The sequence below is a fragment of the Chelonia mydas genome, chromosome 27 (assembly GCF_015237465.2).
Source record: "Chelonia mydas isolate rCheMyd1 chromosome 27, rCheMyd1.pri.v2, whole genome shotgun sequence".
NCBI lineage: Eukaryota > Metazoa > Chordata > Testudines > Cheloniidae > Chelonia > Chelonia mydas.
Genome location: NC_057860.1, coordinates 7,068,134 through 7,092,345, shown reverse-complemented (window position 1 = coordinate 7,092,345; position 24,212 = coordinate 7,068,134). Strand labels below are relative to the sequence as shown.

At 55.3% G+C, this 24,212-nt stretch overlaps 1 protein-coding gene across 2 annotated transcripts in view; it reads right to left on the bottom strand.

Moving 5' to 3' along the window:
* ACE (angiotensin I converting enzyme) overlaps window positions 1–24,212 on the bottom strand; it is a 61,488-nt gene that overhangs the window by 36,238 nt on the left and 1,038 nt on the right. For both annotated transcript variants that reach the window (XR_006287650.1, XM_043536723.1), the window contains exons 2-5: window positions 10,393–10,560; window positions 3,254–3,347; window positions 2,025–2,168; window positions 757–948 (exon numbers count right to left, since the gene is read on the bottom strand). Coding sequence is in view for 1 of the 2 variants with exons in the window: in XM_043536723.1 (XP_043392658.1) it covers window positions 757–948; window positions 2,025–2,168; window positions 3,254–3,347; window positions 10,393–10,560 (598 nt within the window). In the remaining variant the exon portion in view is untranslated. The remainder of the gene's footprint in view (window positions 1–756; window positions 949–2,024; window positions 2,169–3,253; window positions 3,348–10,392; window positions 10,561–24,212) is intronic.

Genomic DNA, 24,212 nt, shown 5'->3' with positions numbered 1-24,212 from the left:
AATGCCAAGGCAGAACCTCAGTGTGTAGGATCTGTCACAGCCACCATGTGCGATGGGGGCCCATCAGCGCCACAGGAGCCCTTGGGCCTCATTCAGCGTTGATGGGGGAGCTCAGTGCAGAGCAGTCTCCCGAGCTCTGCTGGGGCAGGGAAGGAGCAGGTGTGGACCGTGTGCAGGGCATGTATGTAACCCCCTCGGCAGGGTGCTCTGTCCTGCTCTGGGGGTGGCTGGGACACAGGCAGAGCTTGATCGTTTAGCTCAGGCGAGGGAGGCTCGTGTCTTTAGATCCAGAGGCTCAGGCTTGACAAAGCCCTGGCTGGGATGATTTAACTGGGAATTGGTCCTGCTTCGAGCAGGGGGTTGGACTAGATGACCTTCTGGGGTCCCTTCCAACCCTGATATTCTATGATTCTATGATTCTATGGGTTCGATCCCGGCTGCCAACAACTCCCCCCGGGGTACGGTGTTCCTTGCACATGTAGTATCCAGAGCTGGGCACATAGGGCTGCAGCTGCCTGCCCCGAATCCAGCCTCCCACTGCTCCCCAAACGCTCCACAATTCCCCCTCCCTGTTGCTGACCTCATGTCCATTCCCCCCACCTCCCTCAATTTCCTTAGCACAACGTCAGCTTGCACTGCCGCCAGATCTGCATGGGCACCCCATCCTCCTGAGGCAGCTACTGCCTTCGCACCCAGGAGTGGGAGAGGCGGGCGTCCCTCCCCAGCGGGCACAGGCCCTGCCTTGTGCCCACTTACCCAGTAAATGAGCAGGGATGGGGCCCTGGAGGTTGATGTACTTGGAGCCGTAGTGTTCGTACAGCTTCCTCCTGACAAAGGCGTGGAGGTTCAGGTAGAGGGGCTCCAGCTGGTGGTAGAGTTCCTCCAGATCGTCCTCAAAAGTGGGCGAGTCGTACCAGGAGCGCCAGTAAGCGCCGGTATCCTTGAAACCTGGCAACGGAGAGCACAGGGCCAACAGCAATGAACTCCAGCGTCTTGCCAGGGACGGCAGTTCGGGGACCGCCCCTCCTTGCCTTTCTGCACAAAATCATCCCTGAGGGAGCAAGGATGCCCGCTGGAGGGATGCATGAAAGGCTGAGAGAGGCCCTGTGCCCAGTGGGCAGGGACGCCTGCTCCTCTAGGTGAGCTGCCAGCTGGGGACAGGGGGGAATCCCCAGCTGGTACAGACCCAACATCACATCCCCGCTCATTCCCCAGGCCTTACTGATCAGGGGCGTGGCCAGAGGAAAGGGGGTGTGGTCAGAGGAAAGGGGGCGTGTCCAGAACTCTGCTAGGCCCAGGCTAGAGCAGCCCCAAGGTTCCCTTTGTTGCACACTCTCAGGCCCTGCTCTGAGCAGAGCTTGGCCAGACCCAGGGATCTTGCGCAGGGGGCCAGAGTCTGATCTCACTTACATTTCACTGTGGGAACCCTACTGATGTGTAGCTGAGCAAGAATGCACCAGCAATGAGGAAACTGAGGCCCGGCTACTGCCCCCAGTGCACAGGGGCTGCCATGTTGAAATGGACCCATGGCCGTCAAGGCCGGCATCCTGTCTCCTGCGTTGCCCAGCGTCAGATGTGACACGAGAAGGTGCAGAACTTGCAGGGCTCGACTTTCCTCTCACTTCAACCAGCGGGGTTCCATCGGCTCCTCATTTACACCTGGGCGAGAGGCGACTAACTCCTTGAATGCACTCCTAATGCAATGCTGTGCCGTGGGCGTGGGGCAGACATGCGTCCTTACCAAGGTTCCCTCTAATGTTTGACAGGCCGTGTGCGCAAAAAATTTCTTCTGTGCAAATTGTTGTGCGTGCATTGTTTTGCCGTGTGCGCGGGGTTTAGGATCTGTGTGCACATGCAAATGCGCACAGCTTAAAGGGAACAGTGCTCCTGACCCCAAGAGGAGCAATTGTCCTTCATCAGGTGTTTCTGAGCTTGGGGCTGGTTTGTGAGGCTCCCCCGTCCCCCACCCCCTGCTTGGTGACAGAGATGCCTGCAATAGCAGGAGACCGGACTCAGTGTCTCACCGTCCATCCTGTAGGCCTCGTTGCTCAGCGTCACAAACTCCTCGTACTTGGGCCTCAGGGGGTTTCCAGCTGAGCTGTGCCAGCCCTCCCAGGCATAGAGCAGCTCCTTGTAGCTGCGGGAGTTGGCCATGGTGTTGGTTATCTCTGAGGCACGAAAGAGAAAAACACGACAGAGTCACGCCAGCTTTCGCAGCATGCAGGGGGAGTTTCTTTCCACCCACAATAGGTCTCCCCAACTTCCTAGGGCTGCGCAGATCCCCAGCTGCACGGACACAGGCTGGGGCAGAGGGAGGGGTGTGAACCCCCATCAGGTTCTCTACCGTTCACGGATCAAGCAGAGACGGGCCGAGCTTGGAGCCAAATGCTCACAAACATCGGGGTGCCAGACAGTGCCCTGGCTTCACAATGGGCCAAAGCCCCGGGAATGGTGGGGTGTCTGCAGCCCCGGTGCCTGTAACATGCTAAACAAACACCCCAGATCCAAACAGCACCCCCCCCCCTCCCAGGGCGCTGGACATCTGAAACTGGAGCAGGATTGTGGGGCTCCGGAGGGAGCAGAGGTTGTGATGCAGGAAGGCTTGTCGGCTCTAACGCCCGCCAGGAGCAGCCTGACACCCCTTTTCTCCTGCCCTTGCCTCATCTCCAGTTCAGTGTCGCCTTCCAGTCCCCCCTGAGCAGGAGCTGGCAACCCTGGGTTTGGGGCATGGAGGACTCTCTCGTGTCGGAGCTGCCTGCCACTGGACCCCCTCACCCTGTCACCTGCCTGTGGTGAGTGGCCAGCGCCTGAGACTTCAGAGAAAGTGTCGAAAGGCCCATCACGTAGCCGGCCGTTTGTGCAATACTGCAGGGAAGGGGAGAGGATTCCTCCCTGTCCAGCTGAACTGAGGAGTCTGATTTCCTTCCCCTCAACCACCAACACTGGCTTAGAGCTTCCAAATTCCACTGACGTCAGTGACCAAACTCCCACGGACCTTAGTGCCACTAGGATCGGGGCCACTGAGCAAGCAGGAGGCTTTGGGCTGCTTTCTTGCCTCCTCGAGAAGGGGCCCAAATCTGGACGGTGCTGATCACGCTCGGCTCCCATTGGCTCCGGCAGAGGCTGAGGGCGCTCAGCACCTTGCAGGCTCAGGCCCACCTCCTGAGCAAGGAGCTTCGAAGTTCAGAAAGCGACGGAGTACGAGTCATTGGGCTCAGGGCTCCCACCCAGCTGGGACGGGAAGGCACCGTACCTGGCTCCAAAGCCCAGCAGTTGGTGGTCTGGTTTGGAGGACACACCTTGGCAGTGGAATAGATATTGTCCATCTCGCTCAGGATGGTGTTGTACTGGGGGAGGAGGCAAAAGCAGATGTTAGGGGTTGAAGAACGTGGAATCAGGGCTTCCTTCAGCACATGGGCACTACAGTCAGAGTTCAGGCACAGGGAGAGAACGGAGGATACCCTGCCTATGGACTGGCAGCACCTCTGAGGCTCCTTTCACTTTGGTACGTGGTTCTGTGTGCATGTCGTTTTGTGTGTGAGCTTGTGAGGGTGAATGGGAATGCAGGTGGGGGTGGCTGTGTGTGCAGTTTGGCTTGTGCAGTTTAATGTGTGTGGAGGAAGAAGGCTGGGCATGCATATGGTTTGGGGGGGAGTGTATGGGAGCATGTGGCTTGGCAGAAGGGGGGCTGTAAATTCATGAAGGTGGAGGGTGCTTTTCTGTGGGAGTGCATTGTTAGTTGCTCGTTAAAATAAGGGGCAAACAGGGGAGCCGATCTGACTGGTTAGACGGAGCCAGGCCATGCATCTCCCAACCTGCCCCGGGCCCAGACGGCTCAGCGACCCAAGGTGAGGAATGGTGATGTGGTGTAATGAGCACTGTCAGTGACCCTGGCTTCCTGAGTCAGCCCTCCTGCCACACACAATCTGCAGCCTTAGCGAGACCATGGCAGGCTTATATGGGATCTACCGAAAATGAGGGACGCCCATCCCGAGGGCCAGATGAATAATGTGGCTGGCAGAGGGCCGACAGATGCTGTGCAAAGGCTCCCTTCCCGCCCCACAATCTACCATTACCACTCCATCCTGACCTAGAGCGACCCTGCTGTTCATCACTCTGCCAGTACACCTCCAGCTCGACCTGCACCCCCCCCCCCGGCTATTCCAGTCCTGCTCTACACTCCCACCCCCGCACACAGCTCTTTGCTAAGACACCCGAGTCCTCTGCCAGTTTTCACACCCACTCCCCATCTTTACCAGCCCGATCTGCAGCACCCTGCCGATCCACCCCTGCCCTCCACCTACGTCCCAGCGTGGCCACCTCGCCTTATGCCACATAAAGCTGCCTCACTCACGGTCTAGGGTCTCTTTTTGATTAGGGAACCATTCTGTAGGCTGGGAGCTTCCTAATATAGCCCACGTAGCCAGGGGCCAGGGAATGCTGGGCTGTGGACCCACCTACCCTTCCACCCCATAGGACTGACTTCGGCAGCACTCGGATCTCCAGGGAATACAGTTCCTCGGGTTGACCAGGAAGCCCACAAAGTGCTCCTGGAATTGTATTCAGCCAGCAGGAGGTCCGGCTGGATAGGAAGCTGAGTTAGGAGAGTTGGTCTCTATTCCTGGTTCTGCCACTGGCTGGCTGTGTGACCTCCAGCAAGTTGTTTCCCTTCCTGTCTATTTAGGTGGTTGGCTCGTTGCAGCAGGGACTGGCTCTCATGATGCGGGTATGCAGCACCCAGCACAAGGATGGGACCCGGATCCTGGCTGAGGCCTCTAGGCTCTGCTGGTGCTCTTCCTGTGAAGCCAGAGGGGCATTCTTGAGGCTGCTGAAAGTGTGGCTTGGATGATGAGATGGGGGCCTGAGGCCCTGACCACTTGTGACCACTAAAGATCCCCCAATCGTTTTCAGATAAGTAGAATTGTTAGCCCCATTGTTCCGGCCAAATTGCAGTTTGGGAAATCACATCCTGCTCCCTAATAGTCCCCTTAAGCTTTCAATGGAATGGTCATTCACGCTTCTTGTCCTAAATTCCTATGTGGCATCAGGTTTTAAACAGCTGCCACATTGCACCTCAGAAGGGGCTGCATTGCAGTGGTGGGTAAAATGATTCTCACTGATATAGCGCTTTGGGAGGAAAGGCAGGCTCTGAATACACTCACTGAAAGCCCTTTTAAAAGAAGGAGTAGCTCTTCAGATACCCTCAGGTGCCGTGTCCTTTCCCTCTATTGCTGCGGCTGGCTCAGTTTAGTTACGAGGGAAGATCAAAGTTTGGGTCGACAGTTGCACTGGTTACGCTCACTGCCAGCAGCAGGACAATAACAACAGGGCATTTCCTGCATCCTGAATGCAACTCCAATCTCTGGGAGAGGAAACTCCACAGTTTGTCCCTTCCTCTGGCTGAAAGGCGGGAGGGGGCCGGGTGGGAAGCCTTTCTTCTGGAGAAGGAAGGTATTCGCATTCACTCCAAGCCTTACCGGCTGGGAAGGAATAAATACAGCTAATCGGCAGGAAGGAGATTTCAAAACTTGCTGCTTCTGTTCTACCAGCTAAGAGTGGCAAAGGCTCAGGCTTCTCTCGGTGGGAGAGAGACACTGCCGACACTGCTCTCAGGAAGCCTGGCCTACTGATGGAGTATGGCTCTGGGTCTAGCACCAGCATGTGGGGTCCCAGTGGCACAGCTTACACTTCTACGTGGTATTTCATCCCGGAGCTTCCCAATGCCCTTCGCAAACCAGACCCAGGTTCCTTGGGAGAGTTCAGCTCCCAGTTAGGCCCCTAACCAAGTGGGCAGATTTTCCAAAGAATCCAGCTCACCGGGCACACATTGAGCTCTCCTATTAGCCTGGCACCCATCGTGGGCACGGAGCCCTTGAGAAGCAGGCCCTGAGCTTTTGGGAAAATGTTGCCCCGCTTGCAGAGAAAAACATCTTTGGCCATCACCCAAATGCCACTGTCTCTGGGGAGGAGGCACAGCACGGCATTACAGCAGCAGCACACTGCAGAGCATTTAAGAAGGGGACATTTTGCAAGTGTGAAATGCTCTCACCAGGGCAAATGATTTCACTATGCCCAGAGTGAGTGTGTGACGTTCTCACCAGTCCCAGTGGGTGCAGACGTCGGCTTTGGTAGCACTTTGCACCTGATTAAATGACAACACAAGCTGTTGGACAGAGGCCCTCCCAATTCCTACCTGACAAGCCCCATACACCACCCCTGTCTGCCTCCTATTCAGCTGCATGGAGCTTTGCTGGGGCTAGCGTAGGGGCAGGCTATGCTCCACGGTGAGGTTTGCTTTGCTGGGAGGAAGGGGTGCTGATGGGCACTGGTTGGCACAGACAGAATGAGTCTGGTTAAACTTGCACAGGGTTAGGTGGAGGTGGTGCCCCGGAGGGTTGGATCAGCAGAGCTCAGGGTCTCTGGAGTCGCCCCTTGCTTTTAAATCAGGCTCCACTTGCCCGCCTGGGAGCCAGGCAAAAGGCTTTTATTCCCCACCTTCCTCCTTGGAACCGTTCAAAAGAGCAGCAGTAAATTAACTGGTGCAGGCAGAGTGACAGGATTAGCTGGGTAACTGTGAGCCAGCCCCTCCTATTCAACGCTTAACCATCGCTTCCCTTCGCTGCACGGATTTGCGGAGAGCAGCAACTTGCCCGGTCTCCAGCGTTCAGAGTGGGGCCTGCCTGACTCCCCGGAGCGACATGCGGCCCACCTTCCCAGGGTCACACCGGCACCGCTAACCCCGGGGGCTCTGCAGATTTGGGCCGGGTCTGCACATGGATGGGAGATGGCCACGGAGCGCCCAGGAGCTGTGGTCAGTCACAAGGCAGTGCTCCTCCCGCTGGCTCATTCCTGACGAATTGCCCCTCCTTCCCTGCAGCGTGCTGACTTCTGGAGCGGGTAACAAGCACGACCCGCTTGCTGGTGAGCATCACAGATCCCGTGGGGCTTCTCCTGACCACAGGAGCGGCCTGGAAAAATTCTAGCCTGGACAGTGATTTCCTGCCAAAGCTGCTGCTGTTTTCATTTCCACTCTCTCTCCTTTGGCCTCGGTGCCTTTCCTTTGCTGCCTGTGTGTTTCTTAGCACCCTGTCCTGCTCCATTGTTCATTTTTTTGACAGTCTGTCAACCGGCCTGGCAGCTGCGGCCGCCCTCCCTGTTCCCTTCACACCTCAATGATGTTTCCTCCTCCAGTCAAAGAAAAAAATACACTGTCTTTGCTTCTCTGACCCATCGATCTGAGGCCATTACCCCAGCGCTCCCCTGGTGTGCCCCTTGGCATAGCAGATGTGATGCCAGTTTGCGCCTCCAGGACTCCTGCCCTTTGTACCCTCACTGCTCCTGAGGGTCTGATTCCCCCGTGCCCCAGGCAGTTGTTTACACCAGTGCAAAGTGCTATCAGATCAGCATCGCAGCCTTTTACAGCTTTGCCCAAGCTGCAGGGCAAATCAGCTCAGGCCGGCATTTTTGCCAGGAAAGAGCAGTAGCCACTGAGGAAACAGGGCGGATGTTGCAGCTGTTCCAGCCGGGGCTCCCACACCTTGCTGGCCGCACACCTGACCAGCAAGTTACAGAAAAAGTTATTTCGATTAAAGCCCTGAGGTGTGGAAACATTGATGCCCTGGGAATCATGCCATCCTAGGAAAGGCGAAAGCCGTGGTAGGGGCCCCTTTTGGTTTGGCAGCCAGGGCGTCATTTCAGAAAAAATCTTGGGGGTGGGGGGAGTTGTGTCAGCATCTAGACTAGACCATGAACATGTGATACTCTGCAAAGCTGGGGGCGGGGGCCAAAAGGGGTGCGCATGAAAAGTCTGGGAGGGTGGAACTGCCCTCCTTGTCCCATAGCAAATTACAGCTTGTCCAGTGTCCTGACACAGCGACTTTGCAAGCGAGGCAGGATGGTCCAGACAGCCCCTGCTCTGCCACAGCCCTGGGTGACCTCAGGCAAGTCGCTTAACCTCTCTGGGCCTCGGTTCCCCACCTGTACAATGGGGAGGCTGCACTCACTCACGATTGGGGTTGGCTCAGATACTGTGGGGATGGGGGGCAGAGAAGTACCTACGTAGACCATGGGGACCCCAGCCTTCCTTTGCAGGAGGATTTGGGACCGGTTCTCAGGATGGGATAGCATCTCCATGCCTTTCCGCACCATCTGAGCTGATTTTAGAGGGGGACCCATGCTGACCTCGGTGACAGCCCAGGGTGAGAAGGTGACGGAAAGCGGCCTTTGCCCCCCAGCACCGTGGGCTGGGAGGTTGGGCCTGCACCTTCTGGGGGCTCAGAATTTCAGACTCTAAATCAAGCTGCTGGGAACCGCTCCCCTCCTGCCCCCTCTTTTTACTCCTCAATCTGAAGCCTGGGGCAGAGCCCCTCTACCACTGGGGCTACATGTACCAAAGTGACGAGTGATTTTATTTTTGGGAGGCCTTAAAGGGGCTTGACTCCCAGACTTTGCCAAGCACCTGCCCTCTGCAAACGAGGCCCCTTTAAGACCCATCTTGCCTGGGGCCCCCAGAATCACTAGAGACTTTGAAAAATGTAGGCCCTGGAGCCTGGCCTCCCTCTGGTCTTCCTACAGCATCTCACGCCTCCGTGGGCCCGTTGGTTTATTTCTGGCTCCCCTGGTTCTTCTCCTTCCCACGGCACCCGCTGGGTTTCAATTCGTTTGCAATGTTTACTTCTTCCGAGATAAGCCCTCTCAAGCTGCTTCCCAGCCACACACCCTCCCAGGGGGTTCCTTAGGCGCTGGACACGCTGCCCAATTCAGTCTCGTCTCCCTCCGCTCTCTACCTTCGCTGGTCCGCTCGCGCGTCTCCTGGCCCGAGAGTTGGAGGGTCAGTTCCCATCCATTCAACGTCAGCCTCCCTTCGGCCGCTGTGAAAACTCCCGCCCTCGCTTCTACAAGGCGTCCCCTCTGCCTGCTACCTCACACGCCTCTCTGACGACCCTGATTGCTCTCCGATCTTCCCTCCACGTCTGCCTTGGCCTTATCCTAACTTGTGGCATCCCACGGGACATGAGCACGCACTGACTTACCTTTAAAGGACAACCATGGTGACTAACTAACAGGGGGGGCTGCTCTTTTAAGGGTCAGGGGCTTGAGCCGGCCAGCCAGCCCTGTTTGATTATCACACCCAGCTGGAATGGGAGCTGCAAGTTGGCTGACTCCTGGGACTGGCCCTGGAGCAGAGAGAAAGAGCTCTGGCCCCTGCAGCCTTTCCTGGCCAGGAGACCAGCTTTGTTCTGGGTCACTTTGCCAGTTCATTCTTGGAATGAACAAACTATATACTGAGGAAAGGGCCTGCCAATGACCTGGGCGCAGAATGTAATCGTTCCTGGTCTGGGGAAACAGCCCTACTGCTGGTTATAAATAGTGACTCTATATTTACTAGATCCACGTCGGCCATGCGCTGAAGTGGATAGCTGGCTAAGAGACCTAGTTGGAACGCTCACACTGCCGTGGTATGAGCAGTCAGGCATGGAATCGGAGACCCGGCTCTCCTACCTGTCTGATCTGTGCCCATGCGGGACACAGAATCACTGGAGCACAAGTCCAGCACAGCCACGCCTCCTTCCACCGCAGCTTTGCCCCGGAACACGCCCAGCTCCGGGGGCTCTTGTGCTGACAGTGCAGATCTGGCAGACCTGGATCTGCACATGGCAGGGCCCCCTGCTGCACGGAGTTACTATCGGGGGGAGAGGGGGAGACAGTGGGGAAGCAGGCCCACGCTGTCTGGGTTGGTGCTTCCCACCTTTCGCCTGCAGTGGCCCATCATCCCAGTCAGAGGAGCTGCACCCGCCCACAGCAGGCCCGCAGTGGGGCCAACAGGGCAGAAAAGCAGCTGGGAAAATCCTAAAGCTCCATATTTTAGCCTGAGCTGGTGACTCCCCATCAACACGGCTCCATTCACAAACCAAAAGATGGATTTTCTGATGACCTCCTATGTCTCAAGAGCCTACGCGAGACCCAGCTGAGCCCTGAAGACGCCCCCTCCCCCTCTCCCGCGCATGCACACACACCCCTGATCAATCTCTTGCTCTCTTCCCCAACCGCTCAGTGACTTGGGGGTATGTCTACATGCAGTTAGACACCCATGGCCAGCTCGTGCCAGCTGACTTGAGCTCGCGGGGCTCAGGCTGAGGGGCTGTTGAACTGCAGTGTAGACTTCAGGCTCAGGCTGCAGCCCAAGCTCTGGGACCCTCCGACCGCGCAGGGTCCTAGAGCCCAGGATCCAGCCCAAACATCTACACTGAAATTAAAAAAGCCCCTTCGCCCGAGCCCATGTCAGCTGGTACAGGCCAGCCACAGGTGTCTAACTGCAGTGTAGACGTGCCCTTAGCTTCCCTGGGTGTCACTTCCCCACCCGCTCTCAGAGCAACCCGGCACGACGCCTACCTGCTGACGCTTGTCCAGGGGCAGGTTGGAAGGCCCCAGGGTCTGGATGGAGCCAATGATACTCTTCAGCTGAGTGTCTGAGAAATTCTTCCAGATGGAGCCATAGAGTTCCTTGGCTTTCTTCCCCCAGGCCTCTGTGAAGTTCTGCTCCTCCAGGGAGGCCAAGATCTGGAAGGCAGGAGGAAAAGACTCTTCTGTGACAGATATTCCCCTTTCCTGGGAGAACCATTTAGCCATCGCTCCCAGGGGACCGTCTACTCTGCAGCGCCTGTGCCCCACTCTGTGTGGGGCTCTAGGGAGCGGGAACCAGCCCCAGCGTGGGCCACAGACTGGCAGACCTACGCATCTCCAACCAGCAGGGACCACAAGACGGCCAGCCCAGCCAAGAGGGAGGCACAACATGGTCCCCTGCCTCGCTGCTACACCTGTAAAATGGAGACAACGAGAATCACCTTTGTAACATACGTGGGAGCTGTGGTACAGCAGCATGGTCTAGTGGATAGCGCACCGGGCTGGGACTCAGGAAATACAGCTTCTGTTCCTGCCACCCACCTGCTGTGTGACCTCCGGGGTGCTACTTCACCTGCCATTGTCTGTTTCCTCTGCTGAGTTTTGTCTGTGAAGACAGTCAGCTCTTTGGGGCAGGGACTGTGTCTATACTGTAGCTGGAGGGGTGCTTTCCAGCATGGGTAGACAGGTTCTCTAGCTCATAGGCGCCGACTCCATGAGCCCTGGAGCACCCACGGGGAAAAATTAGCAGGTGCACCACACCCACCGGCAGCCAAGCTCCCCCCTCCTCGCCTCTTTCTCCCTCCCCTGAGCATGCCGCGTCCCCACTCCTCCCCCTCCCTCCCAGTACTTCCTGGCCGCCCCGCCACCGCCTAACAGCTGTTTGGCGGCGCTTAGAACCTTCCAGGAGAGGGGGAGGAGTGGGGAAGTGGCGGGGAAGGGGGTGGAATGGGGGCAGGGCTGGGGTGGGAAAAGGCGGGGTGCTAATAGGAGTCCTAGGTATTCTTATGAGACAATGTGCCCATCTGGTCAAGTATCCCATCTCTGGCACAGGGCAACAATTGATACTTGACAGAAAGGCAGATCCTTCCTTCCTGCAGTGCTTGGCAATGCTGGATGGGATGATGAATCCCCCAGGTTTGAGGCAGGCTTGGTTGGGGGTGAGGAGGGAATGCCCACTGGAGCGCGGGCAGTGGGTCTGAGGAGGGACTGTCCCAGCTTTGATGCAGTGGCTCATTTGTCGATATTTTTGTCATTCCTTTTCCTAAATCTGGTGCAGCCACAAAACAAGGCTGGGTGGGAAGATAGCACGCACAGTACAGGACCCACTTCCCCACTGCCCTGCACTGTGGTCATTCACACTGCCACAAGGGGAGGGCCAAGGGGGGGGGGAATTGTTACCATTCTGATTGGATGGCATTTTATACCCACTTTGCACTCAGGGGGCCTGATTCTCACTTACACTAAGGCCCCTTTACACCGTGCTGGCAGCGTGAAGGGGCCTTGAAGACTTTACAGACTGCTAGAGCTGTGTAAAAGGGCCCTAGAATGAGAATCAGGCCCACTTTGCACTGGTGTATATGGGTATGTCTACTCTGGAGGGGGCGGGGAGAGGCTGCAGCGACTCTCAGAGCTCAGATCAATGGACTCGGGCTCAAATAGCAGTGTAGCCAGCATGGTTTAGTCTAGTGACTAGCAAGGGGGCCTGGGAGACCTAGGTTCTATTCCCATCTCTACCGCTGACCTGCTAGGGGGCCTTGGGCAAGTCGCTTTGCCATCTTGTGCCTCAGTTTCCCCAGCTGTAAAATGGGAACAACGACACTGGCCTCCTTGGTAAAGTGTGATGGAAAGCGCTAGCTAAGAGCTAGGTATTAATTATAACATTATTAATAAGTGAGCGAGCTGGAGGGTTATTTAGTGATGTGGGCACCAGGCTGCTGGGCAGTCGCACTGTCTGATGTCACACAGCCCCTCTCAGGTGGCAATGGCCTCAGGGTAGCTGCCTTCGAATTGGGAAGAGACCCGGAGATCTAGCTTTGTGCCCTGCAAGATATGAATGACCCCAGGAGTAATTGGGGTTCCTGTAAATGCTACTGTTGTGTTCATTTGTTACAGACGCAGGGCTCCCTCCAATGAATAAAACGAGACCTTTTTAGCCCTCCTGAGCCTGGCTCCCAGTGCAGATGCTTGGAGCAGGCATCAAACCCAAGTGCCAAGCAAGGCAGCCACCAGCCCCACCCCTTGTCACTTAGCTGGCTCCATTCACAGACAGCTGGCACTTGAGTAGCTGTCACGTGACAATACAGAGCAATGTTAAATACCCAGTTTGCAGCAGTGGGGGATGGAAAGGTGGCTCCGGAATGGGCCCTAAGAGCCCGGGAAAAGGGCTGAGTCGGCTCTTTTGCTTGGGAGCGTCTGGTGGGCAGATATGGATGATGAGCCCGGAGACGCTCCATCAGCCGCTGCTCAGCCCGGGGCCCACTTTGCACTCTCGTTAATGCTCCAGGAAGTTCAGAGGCAACTCCACATCCCTTCCGTTTCTCACACTCCACCTGGTGCAGAGGGGTCCCACCAGGCTCTCCCTGCCAACCAAGCCCTGCAGCGAGGGGCAGGAAAGGCAGGCACACAGGGAGGTCTCCACACCCCTCCATGCCACAGAGGAGGTCTCCTCACTGGCATGGAGGGAGCCCAGCGGGACGGTGGATGAGACAGAGAATCCAGGCATAGATGGAGCCATTAGTCCACAACCCCCTGTGGCAGGGTCAGCCTCCACGATGCCCCCTCGTGGCCTGCTGTGGTGCTACTCACCCTACCTCAGTTTCCCTGGAGGTAAAACTCTGCTCCAGGGATCTGCACCTTGTAATAGGGCTTCCTGCCAGACCCTCTCTGCACCTGCTGGCTCCTCCCCGCTGCTGGTTGGGCTTGAGACCCAGCTCAGTTCTGGTCCTCAGCCTTTCTTCTCAGAGTGTGTGTTCTCTCACATTAATCCCTGTCCGCACGCCGGCCTACCTGCCCCAGGGAAGCTCTTTCAAGCAGCTGCTTCTCTCAGCACCCCCCAGGCACAGTGCTGATAACTAGCGTTGCCAATGGGCCGGGTTTTGCCTTTCCCGTTGCAGTGCAAGAGATGTAAGGAGCTGGGGGCGGCGGGGGTTGCCATGCGCACCGGCAGCCGTGCAAGCAGCAATCTTGTAACTACCAACCATGCACATCACAGCTGGAAGCACACTGGCACCCAGGTCCCATGCTGCATCCTGGGCCCGCCCCTGCCAAAACCATGGCCGCTCCTCCTGGGGCTGGGGACCTGAAAGCAGGACAGACCTGAGGCTCGCCAGCAGAGAAGGGTAAGGAGACCCCTGCCTCCCTCACCCCACTCTTTACCCATCCCTGCTGGTGAGGCTTAGGTCTGTCCCGCTTCCCTGAGCCCTCGTGGGAGCCCTCCCCTGCCAACACCATCATCCCCGCAGGGGGCGCCAGGAAGTGAGACAGACCCACTGGTTCACCACCAGGGAGGGGTAAGGACCCTCTTTGTCGGCAGGGGGTTGGCCAGTGCCCAGTTTTTCTGCATCTCAGAAAAACTGAGGGCAGATATGGATGATGAGAAAGAGAAAGAGAAAGAGAGGACCTTTGACGTCCACGGCTGCCAGCCTGACACCTTGCCCCGGTGCTATGCCCACCTCAACACCTACCATCCCCGCCCCCGTTTTTCAGCCTGAACTGAGTTTCACGTGCCAGGAACAGCAGATTCACCCTACTTTCATTTCTGGGGAGCGCCCCTTTCCGGTCCCATCAGCCTTCTAAGTCATTCGCAACGGCCTCTCCTGTGTGCACCGTGGCCGCGGGCAGTGAGGCAAAGCTGGGGCAAGGCAAGCCACTCGCTCTGATTTTTTGGCAAGATTCCTCCTCTTCTCACAGTGACTGGATGCTGGCCATTGTCCTAGGGAAGGTGCATTGTGCAGAACAATTAAGGCTGTGTTACGAGCAGACTGGACCTGCTCAGCAACACTGGGAACGGATGCAACCTGTAGAGTTCGCTGCAAAAAACCAAGATCTCAGAAACAAACTGCAGTGACAGAGGGTCGTTTGTAGGGGCTGAACCTGGCACCCCATGCTCTAAAAATCCTGGCCTGGCTGAGCTAAAGAAGCACGTTTGTTAATGCAAAGCCTGTAACAGACTCATAAAACCTCTCCTGGGGCCCAGCCACTCGAGAGCAACAAAGAGCAACCAACGGGTTATGGGGAGTTGTTTAAACATGGGTGGAGAATTTTGGATGACTTATTTTTCTTCATAGATTCCAAGGCCTGAAGGGACCACTGCGATCAGCTCGTCTGGCCTCCTGTGCGACACAGGCCTAGAACTGCCCCCCACAAACTCATGTTTGAACTAGAGCAGATCTTTTAAACAACATCCAGTGATGGAGAATCCGCTGTGACCCGTGGTCAATTGTTCCAATGGTTAATTGCTAGGAATTCGCCATCACCTCTAGCAGGCCTCTCATTACACAGGATCTGGGTGAGGGCCTCAGCGCCTGATCCATTGACTTCTATGAGAGTTTTGTCTGCGTAAGGAGCCCAGGGTTTGGCTCAGTCCAAGCCAGATGAGCTTGACCCCAAATGTAACGGAGTAAAGCGCGCATGGCCGCGGGGACTGGCTGTCAGTCTGCAGGGTCAAAAGGCAAAGCAGCTTCCTGGTAGCTGTTCTTGCTTGTGGCATGTTGTGACGAAGCGGGACTGTTCTTAATGTTTCCTCTGAATATTGTGGGGGTGCCTCAGTTTCCCCCCTGCAGTTCTTAATTATCTAGGTGGTGGGATAAGGGTGTATGATCATTGCAGAGCCCTAGAGGGCAGGTGTGTGTAGGGGTCTGGACACAGAGAATGGCCGACACCCTGTTTCCTGGCAACTGATGGCCTGGGCCCTTCCCCCCTGCAAGGTGAGAGCTAAAGGGTTGGAGAACAAAGGAATCCGGTGACCTCCTGGCCCGGGAAAGGGACAAAGCCGAGAGGAGGAGGGGCTGGAGAGAGTTTCAGTTTGGGGCTGGCTGGGGACAAGGAGTGAAGGGCAGCCGTGGTTGTCTGGCTCGCTGCCTCTCAAAATGGACCCAGCTGAGGGGTCCTGTTCTCTGCACCGACAAGCTCTGTGTTAGACCATGTTCCTGTCGTCTAATAAACCTTCTGTTTTACTGGCTGGCTGAGAGTCACATCTGACTGCGGAGTTGGGGGGCAGGACCCTCTGGCTTCCCCAGGAGCCCGCCTGAGCGGACTCGCGGTGGGAAGCGCACGGAGGGGCAGAGGATGCTGAATGCTCCGAGGTCAGACCCAGGAAGGTGGAAGCCGTGTGAGCTGTTTGCCCTGCAGACAGTCTGCTCCCAGAAAGGAGACTTCCCCAGAGTCCTGCCTGGCTTCTTAGGGAGCAGTTCCAGAGCATCGCCCGGGGACTCCGTGACACATGTGTTAATATTTTGTTGGCTGGAAATGCTGACGTTACAAGATGGGTCTGGTCCAGATCTGACAGCCTAGCAGCAGGGGAAGGAAAACATGCAAAGTGCCTGTTCTTGGGGCAGTCTCTGAGAGTTTATTTGGTAGCTCATTAGCTGCCATTTAAGCCTTTTCAGCCAGTCTCCAGCTAGGCTGGGTTGTTTCATTTCATTCTCTTCCTCATTACTCAGGCCTCATTTCCTGGGCAGCGGACGTGGGTGGATACAGCCGAAGGGGGCATGCGGCTGTGCCTGGGCGTAGGGTGACCAGACAGCAAGTGTGAAAAATCGGGACGGGGGATGGGGGGTAATAGGTGCCTATATAAGACAAAGCCCTCAATAGCAGGACTGTCCCTATAAAATCGGGACATCTGGTCACCCTAGCTGGGGGTGTGGAACAGCTCGTCGCTTCGACCCCCTTTGGAGTCGCACAAATCAGGGTTTGATCACACAGCCATTGAAGAAACCTTCGCACAGGTACCCAGATTTGCTCTTCTCCTTCCAGACGGCCAATCACCAAGCAGAAAGGAGACCAGGTGGCTCAGGAGAACCCGCCCACATAGCAAGTAGTTGGCGGCCAGCTCCTGAGGCTGAAAACTGGTTGCCCCAAGCTGCTGGGCAGATGCTCAGAGAGGCACGGTGCAGGTGGGACTTGAGTCAGTGCCCGAGCCATTCAGCAGGAGACAGAAGGGCTCCATTCCCCAGCGCCTGCGCTCCCACTGCTCTGCCTGGCAGCTCAGCGTGGCTCCCCTCCCTTTAGAAGAGCCACCTTTGAAAATGGACAGTTACTACTCTTTGATCCGGTTCAAAGGTCCACTGTCCCAGCCCCCACACCTCACAGCTCTGCCGGCTGCCTCTCTTAGGGCTAATGAAGCAAGGAGGGTAAAGGGGAGAAAGCCCCGGTAGGGCACCTAGCTTTGCAGATCAATGAGATCTATTGACGGTCTGCAGTTTTCAGAGCTGAGTTTCAGATATGCAGGGCGAGGGGGAATGGTCTCTGCTCCCCCGGCTCTGCTCAAAGCACACTTACACTTACACCCCAACAAAATCCCTTCAGCATGGGATTCCCGGGCCTTTTCAGCCTGTCAGTCACACTCCTTTAATCACCAGAGGGCTCGTGCATGAGGCACAGGGCGGTCCCTCCGCTGCTCCCTGCCTTCCTCCCTCCCCCATGCTGATCCCACGGTCTCTCCAGGATTCTCTGCCCAGGAAGTTAACCAGGAGATTACTGCACTGCCTCAAGCCCATTGGGGTGTCCCTTCTGTGGGGTTCTGCTATTGCTGAGGATTGGATTCTACAGCCGTGAGTTTCCAAGAGTCTCTTGCACGGCACCCAAGCAGGTGTAACACTAATGCACGCCTTGCACGGAGGAGCAATGACAAGATCCCAATGCAACTCCGAAGATTTTCTGATAGTTGTGTTCCCCGGGGGAATGAGGGGCAAGTGCTGTATCTGAGGAAACACTGGAGAAGAGACACGCAATTTAGATAGACAGATAGAGATGTATGGGGATGGAATGATCATCAGATAGATAGATAGATAGATTTATTTGGGGTCCTGGATCTTGCAAATATATTATCTGAAATAAAATGTTTTCTCAGGCTAGATCTTATCAGCCTTCTCACCGTCTTCCCTTTAAACAGCGGATTGTTTAGGTAAATGTCACTGATTGCTAATTACCAGGAAGAAAGCTAGAGAACATTCTTAAGCTCTCTCTTCCCCAGGCTCACACAGCTATCGGCAATACCAGTGCAATACAAGGTGGCCACTGGACTCAGATTCTCCGCTGCCCTGTTGTCATTTAGACCTTTGCAAGGGGGGTGTCAAGTGCTCGCAAAGGAGAATGGCAGCGTTCTACACCTGCCAGACACTCACTTTGCACTGGTGCAAACGAAGACTCCAGGTGCAGACCAACAGGGAATCAGGCCCATGATCCATATATCAAAGCAGAAGGCACCATCCTCCCCCCAGGGCTTTATTTCCATCCTGCTCCATATGGTGAATCACTCCTCTGTCATTACTGCTGGGGTTTCTCTGGTGTCTTAGCTTTCTGCACTGAGAGAGGTGGGCCCCTGGGTCTAAGCATGGCTTTGTGAGGGGAGGGACATGAAAAATCCAACCAATATACATTTGTGAAGCTCTCTCGGCTCTGGATTAGTATTTCTGTGGCTCTGATTGCTGGTTTGGGACAGCACATAGGTTTCAGGCACCCTCAACTGGGATGACCTGCATAACTCACTCGTGGATTTGGGCTAGAGGATGGGGCACTCGACTGACACTCTGGAAACTTTGCTTCCATTTCCAGCTCTGCCACTGCCTGCTGGGTGACCTTGGGCAAAGCACTTACCCTCCCAGCCTTTGTCTCTGTTAGACTGTAAGCTCTTTGGGGCAGGGGCTGCCTCTTGCTTTTAGCACAGCGCCATGGGGCCCTGGCCTCAGTCATAGCCTGTAAGTGATACTGTAAAACCAGTGACGAATAGCCCCCATGGCTAATGTGGCCATCTCACATTCAGGCCGTCAGCAGTCTCTCTCAGTCTCATCCTTCCCCACTGGAGAGTCTGCATCCTCCCCCATGGCCCCGTTACACTCCTGTTCGGTGCACACCTCGCTCCCCCTGCCCCATGCCGACTACAAGCTCCTCCTGCCCGCCCCCAGACTGCATGAGGAGGTCGACCTAGGCTCAGATGCATTCACACAGACCTGAGCCAGCTTCCCTCGCCGCCCTGCAGTGGGAGCAGCTTTAAACCCCAAGCAGCTCCATGGCAGCCTCACGGCTAGAAGTGGCTGAAACTGCTGTCCTGGGCAACCCCTTCCCTGGCCACAGCAGCCCACACTTTAGGCTACATTAGGTGTGGCTCTCCCCCCGCAGCCCCAGGGCCCTTCCAGTCTCAGGGGCTCCCCGCACGCAGGGGTAGACCCGCAGGCAAAATCAGTCTCCTCTGGACCTTTGGAGCATTGGCCGCTGGAGACAGGGAGGGGGTTGGCCAGGACACGCCGTGGGCCCTGCGCTTCTCTGCTGAAGCTTCGACGAGCTAACATTTACTGGGCCTGATCCCCGGCTGGTGTAAATCAACAGCTCCACTGAAGTTAACGGCGCTCTGGCAATTTACGCCGCGAAGGATCCGGCCTGTTCTCTTTATTCCTGTTGAGTGTAGGCACGCGCCAGTCATGCAGAAACCCGCTGGGCTGGTGCAAACGCCGCTCGCTGCGGGCTGGGATAATGGAAGAGACGTGTCATTCTGGTGCTTTCTCGTCTGCCAGGCAATTCAGACCCCGTGGGAGAGCCTCCGGCTCGGGCAGGCTGGGGAGAGCCCCAGTAGATTCACCCCTCCCTTCTGCCTGGCTTGGCTGATAAGGAAAGTCACCTGTGGAGGCTTGCTAGATTCAGCCTTGCCCAAAAAATAGAGCTTGCTCACAGCTCTATTCCCCAAACAAGGGCTTCGGGGAGGAGCCCCAGCTGCGCTATGAGAGAGCTGTCACCCTTTGCCACCGTGCCAACTGCCAGTCCCCTGTGCTAACCCCTAGCCCCCACTCCCTTCCTAAGCTGAAAGTGGCCAAGATAGCACAGTTCCTGTTTTCTGTCCCTGCTCCTGTTCTCCTTTTAAAATGTACGAACCTCCAAAGTCATATGGTGCATGTCGTTAAACAGACACTACAAAACACACAGGCTCAGCTCTCACGCTGGGGTGGATCGGCACAGTCCATGCTGCTGAAGTTCTGACCCACAGTACATGAGATAACACTGAAACCTTGGGCCAGAGCCTCGGCTTTGAGTCTTGTCCCCTAGCGCCACAGACTCAAAAAGGGCCTTGCGTTCCAGGGAGCCTGAGCCAATAGGACAGCCCTAGGGATTGCTGCACCTGGCACAGGTTAAAGCAGCCCTGAGGCGGTTCTAATATATGCTGTGGGGCGTAGCAAGTGCTCAGCTGCCCCCAGGAGTGGGGGAGAGATAAAGATAACTTAGGGCCACCGTTGACCTCCCAGCTGGTCCAGGCTGGGCATGATTTGGCTGGACCCAAGGTTTCTGACCTTTTTCCTTTCGTCAGCTTGATTTCTCCACCTTAATTGTGCACGAACGTCGGTGTTCATTGGTGAGCAGGACATTTGTCCTGCAGAAGCAGTGATGCCCAGCGGCTAGAGCAGGGGCTTGGGGTTCCCTGCTGCTTGCTCTTGAGTAAGTCACTTTCCCTTTCCTGTGCCATTAAAAGGGGCACGGTGAGATTTAATCCAGGTGGCAGAGGTGTTTGTGAGCCTGGCATTACGGGGGGCTACATAGCTGCCCAGGGCTCTTCTTGTAAGCACTGAAGTGAGATCGTTTCATAGCTGCCGCTCTCCAGCAATCCAGCAGCAGAATGATGCCCTTGTTTGCCCCCAACCTTGCCAGGCTAGGAGAATGCACACGGGGCGCAGATGCCTCTGAGTGAAGATCTCCCTGTGATTTCTTGATTGCCCTTGCAGGGCTGTAAATGGCCAAGCAACACCCCCTTCAGGGGGCTGCTCTGTTGAATGTGGTGAATCTGGACCATCCCCTCTGAGAAAGAGACAGCTGGCCCTCCAGACATGCATGAGGGGCCATGGTGGAGTCTCCTCCAGGCATGGAGAGGAGACATTGGCTGCTTTGGCGGAGACGCAGCTATCTCCGGGTGAGAAAGGATTGTCGCACGGTACCAGCAACTGAGTGCTGCAGAGTGAAGAAGTCCTTCAAGCAGATTATTGGAATGGGAATCCGTCTGCCAGTGCCAAAATGGGTCTGGAAACACCCAGATGAAGGCACACGTTGCCATTCGTAAGATGGATGCTTAGCGCACACACTCACGCACATTTGAAATGCACACATCACACACACATTCTTATAAATACAGGCACATATGCATATGCATGTTGTTGTTGGCATCCTTCAGTCTTGAGAGAGCCTGGGTATGCACACCCTTGAGGGGTAAAGAATTTACTCAGGTGGTTTTATGGCAGCTGCGAACCTGGCTGAAGAGACCCACTTGAGAGAGACATTCGCTGCCGCATCTGTCACCTTTAAAGGTGATGTTTCCACCCTTTGGGCTCTGTCTTCTGCGAGCTCTTTTCTCCTCTGCTAAACTGGATGCCTTCCTCTTGGAACTCCAGAGACCTCTGTTAAGCTCTTGTTTCCAAAGGCTGCGGTCTTGAGGGCGATCTTCCCAGTTGTCCACATCCATGTCCATTTCTTTGAGGTCTCGCTTGCACACATCCTTGAAACGCAATGTTGGGCGTCCTTTGGGTCTTTTTCCAGATGCCAGTTCACCACGGAGGATGAACTTTGGGATGTGCCCATCATCTCTGCAGCACACATGCCCAAGCCAGCGGGGGCGTCTCTGTTGGAGGAGCGTTTGCATGCTGGGTATGCTGGCCCGTTTGAGCACCTCAGTGTTGGTGACTGTCCCTCCGGGAGATTCCAGAAATTCGACGAAGGCAACGCATATGAAAGCTGTTGAGCCTCTTTTCCTGGTGAGAGAATAAGGTCCATGTCTCGGTCCCGTACAAAAGTGTGCTGATAACACATGCACGATACACACAGATCTGTGTGTGTTCTCTCCGGCTATTGTTTTGCCAGACCCTCTTGTTCTGCCTAGACAGTGTTGTGGCAGCTTTTCCAATGCGGATGTTGAGTTCCGTTTCAAGTGAGAGGTTGACCGCGAGAGTGGATCCCAGGAATATGAACTCATTCACCACTTCAAGTTCATAGTTGTTGATCTTGAAGGACGGTGCTTCCTCAACTCCTTGGCTCATTATGTTCGTCTTTTTTAGGCTTATAGTAAGCCTGAAGTCTTGGCAGGCTTTGGAAAAACTGTCCGTTAGGTTTTGAAGATAAGTTTCTGTGTGGGTTGTCACTGCTGCATATTCAGCAAAGAGGAAGTGTTGGATAAGGGCCTCCCGAGTCCTGGCTTTAGATCAGAATCTTGCATGTGCACACATACATACACGCCCCACCCCTCAATCAGAGAATCGCAGGACTGGAAGGGACCTCAAGAGGTATCTAGTCCAGTCCCCTCCCCTCGTGGCTGGACTAAGGATTATCTAGACCAGTGGTTCCTAGACTCATTCCGCCGCTTGTGCAGGGAAAGCCCCTGGTGAGCCGGGCCGGTTTGTTTACCTGCCGCGTCCGCAGGTTCGGCTGATCGCGGCTTGCAGTGGCCGCGGTTCACTGCTGCAGGCCAATGGGAGCTGCTGGAAGCGGCGGCCGGTACGTCCCTCGGCCCGCGCCGAGGCCAGGGATGAGGGGTTTGGGGTGCAGGCTGCCCTAGGGCTGCGGAGGGGAGAGAGGACTCCCCCGAGCCCTTTTTCACCGCAGCAGCCTGGGACCTGGGGAAGAGCCACGGCAGCTCCAGGGCTGGGGCTGGGGAAGAGGCACCTCTCTCCTCTCCAGTCCAAGCCCCTGCATCTGCGCGCCTGCACGGCCCTTGATAGCCTGCTGCACAGCCACGCAGCTTAGAGGGAATTTAGGTCTAGACGATTCCTAACAGGTGTTTGTCTAACCTGCTCTTTACAATCTCCGATGATGGAGATTCCACAACCTCCCTAGGCAATTTATTCCAGTGCTTCACCACCCTGATAGTTAGAAAGTTTTTCCTAATGTCCAACTTAAGTTGTAGCAAGGATGGTTTAAGCCCATGGCTTCTTGTCCTATCCTCAGAGGTTAAATAATTTTTCTCCCTCCACCTTGTAACAACCTTTTATGTATTGAAAACTGTTATCATGTCCCCTCTCAGTCTTCTCTTCTCCAGATTAAACAAACCCACTTTTTTCAATCTTCCCTCATAGGTCATGTTTTCGAGACCTTTAGTCATTTTTGTTGCTTTTCTCTGGACTTTCTCCAATTTGTCCACATCTTTCCTGAAATGTAGCACCCAGAACAGGACACAATACTCCAGTTCAGGGCTAATCAGTGTGGAGTAGAGCAGAAGAATTACTTCTTGTGTCTTGGTTACAACACATCTGATATTACAGCCCAGAATAATGTTCGCTTTTTTTGCAACAGTGTTACACTGTTGACTCATATTAAGCTTGTGCTCCACTATGACCCCCAGATTCCTATCTGCAATACTCCTTCCTACGCAGTCATTTGCCTTTTCGTATGTGTGCCACTGATTATTCCTTCCTGAGTGGAGTACTTTGCATTTGTCCTTATTGAATTTCATCCTATTTACTTCAGACCATTTCTCCAGTTTGTCCAGATCATTTTGAATTTTAATCCTATCCTCCAAAACACTCACAACCCTCCCAGCTTGGTATCATCTGCAAACTTTATAAGTGCCATTATCTAAATCATTGATAAAGATAATGAACAGAACCGGACCCAGAACATCCCTCCAGAACCCCACTCGATATGTCCTTCTGGCTTGACTGTGAACCACTGATAACAACCCTCTGGGAATGTTTTTTCCAACCAGTTATGCACCCACCTTATAGTAGCTCCATCTAGGCTGTATTTCCCTAGTTTGCTTATGAGAAGGTCTCGCAAGACAGTATCAAAAGTCAAGATTTACCATGTCTACCGCTTCCCCACATCCACAAGGCTTGTTACCCTGTCAAAGAATACACATATGTATGGATATGTGTACACATATGTATATTCTTTGACAGAGTAACAGAGTAATGTTTATATACAGGTCTAGCCACATGCACACATACACTTAGATACTCCCCTGTGGCCAGATCTATACACTGGACACACACTTCCACATATACATGTACATTTGCACACACCTATGTATATAGACATTTATTACACCCCCACACACACACTTACAGACACATCTAGCGTCACCCTCTTCACTGACATGCCAGGTCCAACCCAATGGAAGTCAGTGGGGTTACCGAGGGGTTGGCATCATCGCCCTGGACCAAAGTTGTACGCATACAGATACGTCCCAACACACAAACACACACCCATTCACCAGGCCCACGGTGCGCACATAGACACGTGCACACTCTACAAAATCACCAGTGGCCCAGATCCTCAGCTGCCCAACACCACCCTTCCCTGATCCGGGCACCTCTGGGCAACGGGCCGTCCCCCTGGTGCAGCAAGGGTCTTGGCGCACAGGGGAGCTGGCACCGAAATGAAACTTTAGTTCGTGGCCCGGATCCAAAGGCAGGTGCCAGGGGCTGTATCCACTCAGTCCCTTGCCTCCGGTTCAAGCTAGAGCAGCCTATGGCTACTGTACCCCATAGCTCCCAGGGCTCTTACAGCAACCGGGAATCCCCAGGCCAGGGGACCCCATCCACCCTCCCTCCCCTCCCCGGCATGGGCAGGCAGGGGAAGCAGAGATCCCACTGCAGGAAGGAGGCGCCCCGGAGCCAGGACAA